At 42.1% G+C, this 8,035-nt stretch overlaps 1 protein-coding gene across 1 annotated transcript; it reads left to right on the top strand.

Moving 5' to 3' along the window:
- Positions 1-3,442: 3,442 nt before the first annotated feature.
- On the top strand, positions 3,443-7,577 carry LOC137890662 (protein TsetseEP-like; the record flags this gene model as incomplete). The annotated part of the gene is made up of 4 exons (XM_068734824.1): positions 3,443-3,659; positions 4,884-5,069; positions 6,013-6,092; positions 6,971-7,577. Coding segments are annotated over exons 2-4 (872 nt in total), but the record flags the coding sequence as incomplete, so codon positions are not given.
- Positions 7,578-8,035: the final 458 nt, after the last annotated feature.

The raw sequence follows: 8,035 nt of genomic DNA, 5'->3' as shown, positions 1-8,035 counted from the left end.
GATGATGAGATTCTGAAACACAATGAGGTGGTTCAACCTGCAGCAGACAGGGGAAGCTCCAGGAGGCGTGTCACTGTCAGCATCCCTACTGACAAAGCCTAAACATGTATGTGTCAAACGTGATGTTGTACATGTCATACATGTGATGTTGTACATGTCATACATGTGATGTTGTACATGTCATACATGTGATGTTGTACATGTCAAACATGTGATGTTGTACATGTCATACATGTGATGTTGTACATGTCAAACATGTGATGTTGTACATGTCATACATGTGATGTTGTACATGTCATACATGTGATGTTGTACATGTCAAACATGTGATGTTGTACATGTCATACATGTGATGTTGTACATGTCAAACGTGATGTTCTACATGTCAAACATGTGATGTTGTACATGTCAAACATGTGATGTTGTACATGTCATACATGTGATGTTGTACATGTCAAACATGATGTTGTACATGTCATACATGTGATGTTGTACATGTCATACATGTGATGTTGTACATGTCATACATGTGATGTTGTACATGTCATACATGTGATGTTGTACATGTCAAACATGTGATGTTGTACATGTCATACATGTGATGTACATGTCAAACATGTGATGTTGTACATGTCAAACGTGATGTTGTACATGTCAAACATGTGATGTTGTACATGTCAAACATGTGATGTTGTACATGTCAAACGTGATGTTGTACATGTCAAACATGTGATGTACATGTCAAACATGTGATGTACATGTCCAACATGTGATGTTGTACATGTCAAACATGTGATGTTGTACATGTCAAACATGTGATGTTGTACATGTCATACATGTGATGTTGTACATGTCATACATGTGATGTTGTACATGTCAAACATGTGATGTTGTACATGTCATACATGTGATGTTGTACATGTCAAACATGTGATGTTGTACATGTCATACATGTGATGTACATGTCAAACATGTGATGTTGTACATGTCAAACATGTGATGTTGTACATGTCAAACATGTGATGTTGTACATGTCAAACATGTGATGTTGTACATGTCATACATGTGATGTTGTACATGTCAAACGTGATGTTGTACATGTCAAACATGTGATGTACATGTCAAACATGTGATGTACATGTCAAACATGTGATGTACATGTCCAACATGTGATGTTGTACATGTCCAACATGTGATGTTGTACATGTCCAACATGTGATGTTGTACATGTCCAACATGTGATGTTGTACATGTCCAACATGTGATGTTGTACATGTCATACATGTGATGTTGTACATGTCAAACATGTGATGTTGTACATGTCAAACATGTGATGTTGTACATGTCAAACATGTGATGTTGTACATGTCAAACGTGATGTTGTACATGTCAAACATGTGATGTACATGTCAAACATGTGATGTACATGTCATACATGTGATGTACATGTCATACATGTGATGTTGTACATGTCATACATGTGATGTTGTACATGTCAAACGTGATGTTGTAAAATCCTTGTAAATGGATTTAATTTAATAAAATTGCTACTATTCGTGGTTAAAGTTCTTTTTTCCATTAATACATATTCAATATAAAGGCTGTAATGATCAGGAGGAGAGTTGGGATTAGAACCCATGGAGCTGCTGATAGGACTCTTTTTTTAAATGGAGGATTTTATTGTTACTTGCAGAGTCCACTGTTGACATCAATGCACATTTATATTAGGGTTAGGATTTTACACAAAGTATGCATTTATGTTCTCCAGTGTAACTGTAGATTTCAAGTCTTGAATAAGTTCAACATATTATTATTATTATTAATAGTCTCTCTCATTGCCCTTTATGCCTCCTGGCAGCAACAAAAGTCTTGATGGTCACTAGCAACATCTGCTCATCGCATTACCCTGACATCAAACAGTGAGCGTCTCCATGTTCCATTAATCATCAGATGATCTATCTGGTTCCTGTCTCGTTCATTAGGTGAAATCCAAGTAAATTTATGTGTGGAAATAAGGTCCCTCCGACGACAAGGTCATAGCTGGCACAAAGTTCCACTAATCTTTCCCCATTTTCATTCATGATGCCACAGCCTGTCTTCCCATGGCCCTGTCATAGCCGGTGTTGTCACTTCCGACTTTAGCGTTCAGATCCTCCATCACTATCTTCATGTCATGGCCTGGTGTGTTGTTGAGCTCAGCTTGTAACTGCTCATAAAACTCATCTTTTGCTTCTTCATCACTATCATTTGTTGGAGCATAACACTGGATGATGGTTGTGTTGATTTGTTTTCCTTTTAGCCTGAGCCGTTAATAATAGTGTTCACACTTTTATAGAGCAATCTAGATGTTGGTCAGCTTGATTTGAGATAGTTCTGTAGTTAGTTTTGAGTAAGGAATCTGCTTCATGAACGGGTCCAAGTCGGATCCGGGCAGACAAGCTACTTCATGAGCGGATACGGGCCGGATCTGGTCTGGATCTTTGACGCTTATCCGTTCTAGATCCGTCCCGCTGTGCAAGTGGACTCCGATCCGGACCCGTTTTGCGGATCTGTTCCGGAGCCTATGATACCTCCAGGGCGGATCCGGAGTGGAGTCAGTTTGCTATCTGGGTGGTTCTCGCCATCATTGAGGTGGTTCTAGTGGTTCTTTGGGTGATTCTAGCAGTCATTGAGGTTGTTCTAGTAGTTCTAGTGTTCACTGAGGAGGCTCGAGAGGTCCATTAAGGGGTTCTCGCCATCATTGAGGTTGTTCTAGTGGTCCTTTAGTGGGTACTATTGGTAGGGGGTTTCCGCCATCATTGAGGTTGTTCTAGTGGTCCTTTAGTGGGTACTATTGGTCCATTAGGGGGTTCTCACCATCATTGAGGTTGTTCTAGTGGTCCTTTAGTGGGTACTATTGGTAGGGGGTTCTCACCATCATTGAGGTTGTTCTAGTGGTCCTTTAGTGGGTATTATTGGTCCATTAAGGGGTTCTCGCCATCATTGAGGTTGTTCTAGTGGTTCTTTAGTGGGTTCTAGTGGTCGATTAGGTGTTTCTCGCCATTATTGAGGTGGTTCTAGTGGTTCAGTTAAGAGGACTGATGTTATATTTATCATATATAATAATAATATAAAGTTAAATAATGTATTTCCTGTTTGCACAGTCCGGATTCTCTTGGATCCAGTCCGGGTCTTCAGGTCTGATGACAGAGACCGCTTCACTAGAGCAGCCCACCATAGATCCCTCCGCGGGGTCAGACACTTTTCTCACTACACAAACACAGAAAAGAGTCCGCTACAGGCACACAGACACGCGTTAAACTGTTCCTCCCGGTGAAGGAGGCCTTTCTCCGGTCGTAACATATGAACTCTGTCCGGTAAATGTTGCCGCTCCGGTACCAGAGCGGATGTTTTCTGTGGACCTACTTCTCCTCCCTCTGTCGCTGACAGGCGGTGCTTCGGTCGCTCCCTAAACAACATGGCCTCCGTGACGGAGCGACCGATTCAACTTTAATTTTTGGCCTATTTTTCAGCGTTAAACCGTGTTTTTCTCTTTTAACGATCACCGGGAATGTTCCGTGTGAACAGTGACGCTGACGTCATCTCTCGGAGAAGTTCTCTGTTGTGTTTAAACTGATCGGTTTAAATCTGGAGAGGAAGAAGAGAACCTCATCTAATCAGTAAGGAGGTTATTCTGCTCTCGAGTCTCAGTGCTGGTCTTCTTCTTCTTCTTCTTCTTCTTCTTCTTCTCTGTTTGTGGCGGTAAACTCTTCACAAGTGTTCGTCACGTTTATAGTGAGGAGACGAGTGAGCGCGCGACGGAGTCGGGATGCGCTCGAGTCTGGTGCGCTAACAGCTAACAGCTTGCTAATGCTAACAGAGAAGTTATCAGTCAACTGGGCGGTCTGAGGAAGCTAACAGCTAGCCTGCTAGCTAATGCTAAAGCTAACAGAAGTTACCAGTCAACTGGGCGGTCCGAGGAAGCCAACAGCTAGCCTGCTAGCTAAAGCTAATAGAAGTTATCAGTCGACTGGGCGGTCCGAGGAAGCTAAATGCTAACAGCTAACTGCTAACAGCTAGCTGCTGTGTTTCTACTATTCAGCTGAATTTAAGTAAATAAAACATTTCATTTGTGTTAAACACGTGACGTCTGAATGAAGTTAGAGTTTAAAGGTTAAATAAACGTTACACATTCAGAGGTTAATCATTAGTGTAACGTTAAGATGGTTTTATTATAGTCACTTAATCCTGTTCTGGTCCACTTTCTGTTTAATTAACATACTCACTTAATCCCTGTTCTGGTCCACGTTCTGGTTCTGGTTCACGTTGTGGTCTACGATCTAGTCTAGGTTCTGGTCCCTGTGATAACTAACTAGTCTAATGAACTGTTAGTGGTCTACTGCCCTGGTACACATGTGGTAGTGAAGGACGTATTCAGACCTTATCGTTGCTTCATTAAAAATACTAATACCACACTGGATAAATACACTGTTATAGTACAAGTAGTAGTACCACACTGGATAAATATACTGTTATAGTACAAGTAGTAGCACCACACTGGATAAATACTCTAGTGCTATGGTAGTTTGTTTCGATGACGTATTAACTCACATCTGATTGGTAGTTTGGAGTGACCATGGTTAAGTGGAGATCAGGGCCGTCCTTCAATCGTAGGATCGGCGGTTTGATCTCCGGCTCCGCTAGTCTCACGTCAATGTGTCACTTAAAAAAGTCGCTTTGGATAAAAGCGTCTACTAAATGACTGTAATGTAATGTAGTTTGTTTGCATGACGTATTAGCTCGCATCTGATTGGCTGTTTGTTTACATGGCGTATTAGCTCACATCTGATTGGTAGTTTGTTTTTCCCTTTTTCAGTTTTTTTTTTTTTTTTTTTTTAACCCAGAATGCCATCTGAGGCCCAGTCCCAGGAGCCTCGGGACAGTGGACTGACCCCCCCCGTCACTCGGGCCAAAGCCGCCGCTACTAGCCCCACCCCCGAGAGGCGTTGTCGTGGGCGACCTCGGAAAGATGGCCGCTCCGTGCCCTCCACACCTCCTCCACCTCCTCCACCCTCCAAATCGAGGAAGAAGTGAGTCTGGATCAGGACTTTGAGATCATCAGTGGAGCTGAAACAATGAGCTGAATATATGAAGTGTTATGTTATTAGAGTGACATCATCTTATCGCAGATGTATATCATAAAACACGGTAAAATGTGCTGACAGTGTGTTTCTGCATTAAGACTCTTCATTGTGTTTAAATCCTCACACATTATTATTGTTATTATCTTACTGTTTGTAGATTTCAGTGGTGGCTGTCTAGGTTCGTTAAAGACTCGTGGGATCCAAACGTTATCAATAACTCCAAAAGTCAACATTATTGAAAACAAATAGATTTAGTCTTTTACAAAATGCACAACATGTTTTTATCAAACAAAATATTCTGCTTCAATCCATATTTGTTGGTGTTTAACCTTTTGAAGAAGTACTTTTTCACTGTTGCGATGAACTGCTCTCCTGGTGCACCAATAATAACTTAGTGAGACTGGGGGGGGCTGGACCTCAGACCCTCTGGGGGGGTTGGCCCTCAGACCCTTTGGGGGGTCCGCGTTGGGGTCCACGGTCCAGAACAAAATGTTTTACAAGTTAAATGCATCAATCTGGTGAACTTTGAGAGATACATTAAGATGGACTCTGTGCTCTTTTAACAATTATAATGTCACAAGCTAAATTTAGGCTTCTCAAGTACTGTACTTATGTATCATTTTATGGTACTTGTACTTTACTGAAGTATTTCCATTTGATGTAAATTTATACTTCTAATCCACTACATCTCGGAGAGAAAGAAGTACTTAAACTTAATTTATTTGGCAATATCAATTACTAGTTAGGCTCCTTTGCAGATTCTGATTATTTAAATACGATTATTACATTTATAAAGTATTTAAAATGACACTGAGTGTATTCTCCAGCTGCATTAGTATGAAACAGTGATGTAATCAGAAGTACTACATACCTGTGTTTTTGTGTACAGGGGGCGGGGTCGAGGCCAAGCCCAGGTAGAGGACGAAGAGAACATGGACGCCAAGGAGAAGAAAACCCCCCAGAAGACAGGTGTGTGTTTACAGCTGATATTCATGTATCTGTTTCATTGTCCTGTTCGTTTTTTTTACCAAAAAAATTATAACATTCTGTGAAACGTCGGCTTTCTTTTATACTTGAACGATTCAGCCTTTAACATGCGTCTGAAGCAGTTTCACTTTATAACAAACAGACTAGTTTTAAACAAACATCGACATCTGTGAAACAAACGTGAAAGACCAACAATAAAAAGAACACTGCAAAAGAACAGCGCTCTAAAACATTAAAAAGAACACAGTGAAAACGAACACTGTGGAAAAATAACGTTCTAAAACATTAAAAAGAACACTGAAAAAGAACGTTATAAAACATTAAAAAGAACACTGAAAAAGAACAGCGTTCTAAAACATTAAAAAGAACACCGTGAAAAAGAACATTGTGAAAAAGAACAGCGTTCTAAAACATTAAAAAGAACACTGTGGAAAAAGAACGTTATAAAACATTAAAAAGAACACTGGAAAAGAACACTGAAAAAGAACAGCGTTCTAAAACATTAAAAAGAACACTGTGGAAAAAGAACATTATGAAACATTATAAAGAACACTGGGAAAAAAAACGTTATAGAACAACGTGAAAGAACAACATTAAAAAGAACACCTTGACTGGCGATCACTGTGACTGACAACATGTTTTTGACATTGGAAAGATGTGACCTACAATTAGCCACAATCCCCCTCTCTTTGTAGACATCTACGTGGATCTTCACAGAAGGAGAATTTCTGCTCCAGTCTCAGATAACGTGTGTGTGTGTGTGTGTGTGTGTGTGTGTGTGTGTGTGTGTGTGTGTGTGGTTGTCCTTCAGACCTGAACCCAGTGGATCGCTTATGTTGTGGTTTGTTTGGTGTCCTCAGAGGTGAAGGAGAAGACAACAGGACGACGTCGGTCCACCTCCAGGAGAAAATCCAACACAAACCCTGAACCAAGCCAGGAACCTGACCCGGACCCCCCTCATCGTGACCCCTCAGTCCCAGAGTCCAGCCCAGAGCCAGCTCCTAGTGCTAAGGAGGAGGACAGAACCAGTCCTGCTGCCCCGCTCCCCACCTCCAGCCCAGGACCAGCTTCCATTCCTGGGGAAGAACCTCCAGTCAACAGACCCAGACTTGCTCCTGATCCTCTGGAGGAGGACATAACCACACCTGATCCTGACCCTCTGGAGGAACACCGAACCAGACCTGCTCCTGACCCTCTGCAGGAGGACAGACCCAGACCTGATCCTGATCCTGACCCTCTGGAGGAGGACAGACCCAGACCTGATCCTGACCCTCTGGATGAGGATCCTGACCCTCTGGAGGAGGACCCCGCCCCCATGGAGACGCGTCCTATGGAGGCAGATGTGGGCGGGGCCAGTCCTCCGGTCTCCCCCCCACTGGAGGACGAGGACTCGCTGTCCCCTTTGTTCCAGCTGTCAGAGGACTCTGGGGGGTCGCCCACTCTGAGTCTGGGACACACCAAAAAACGGTGAGAGAGAGAGAGGGCTCATCTTTTTTAACAATTTCAAGGGTCCGTACTTTAACAAAGCCCTACTAGAGATTTGACACGATTGAGTTCACATTTGGTCAGTTTAATGTTGAGACGTAACTTATAGAACTTTGTATCCGTGGCGGCAAGAAAACACCATTCGCCATGAAACAGGAAGTAGTTGTAACTCGGCCATACATTGTTTAATCTGCCCCACATGTCTCATATGTCATAACATCCTGACCCTGAAAATATCTACATGACTATTGAGAGTCATAGTTATAGCGCCACCTAGTGGGAACAGGAAGTTAAAGTCTATACTGTGGCTTGCTTCTGTTAATAAATTAGTTCCAAACAAACGTAAGAAGTACATAAAGCCACAAAGCTTTGGACCTTTTGTGAATCGCTGTTGCCGTGATGAACGAAGGAGCTTTTGAGGGATTAAAAATGCTCGATAC

This window comes from Cebidichthys violaceus, unplaced genomic scaffold, assembly GCF_023349555.1.
Source record: "Cebidichthys violaceus isolate CVI_PGR_0920_01 unplaced genomic scaffold, fCebVio1.0.p SCAF_671, whole genome shotgun sequence".
Lineage (NCBI taxonomy): Eukaryota > Metazoa > Chordata > Actinopteri > Perciformes > Stichaeidae > Cebidichthys > Cebidichthys violaceus.
This window is presented reverse-complemented; position numbering and strand designations above follow the sequence as displayed.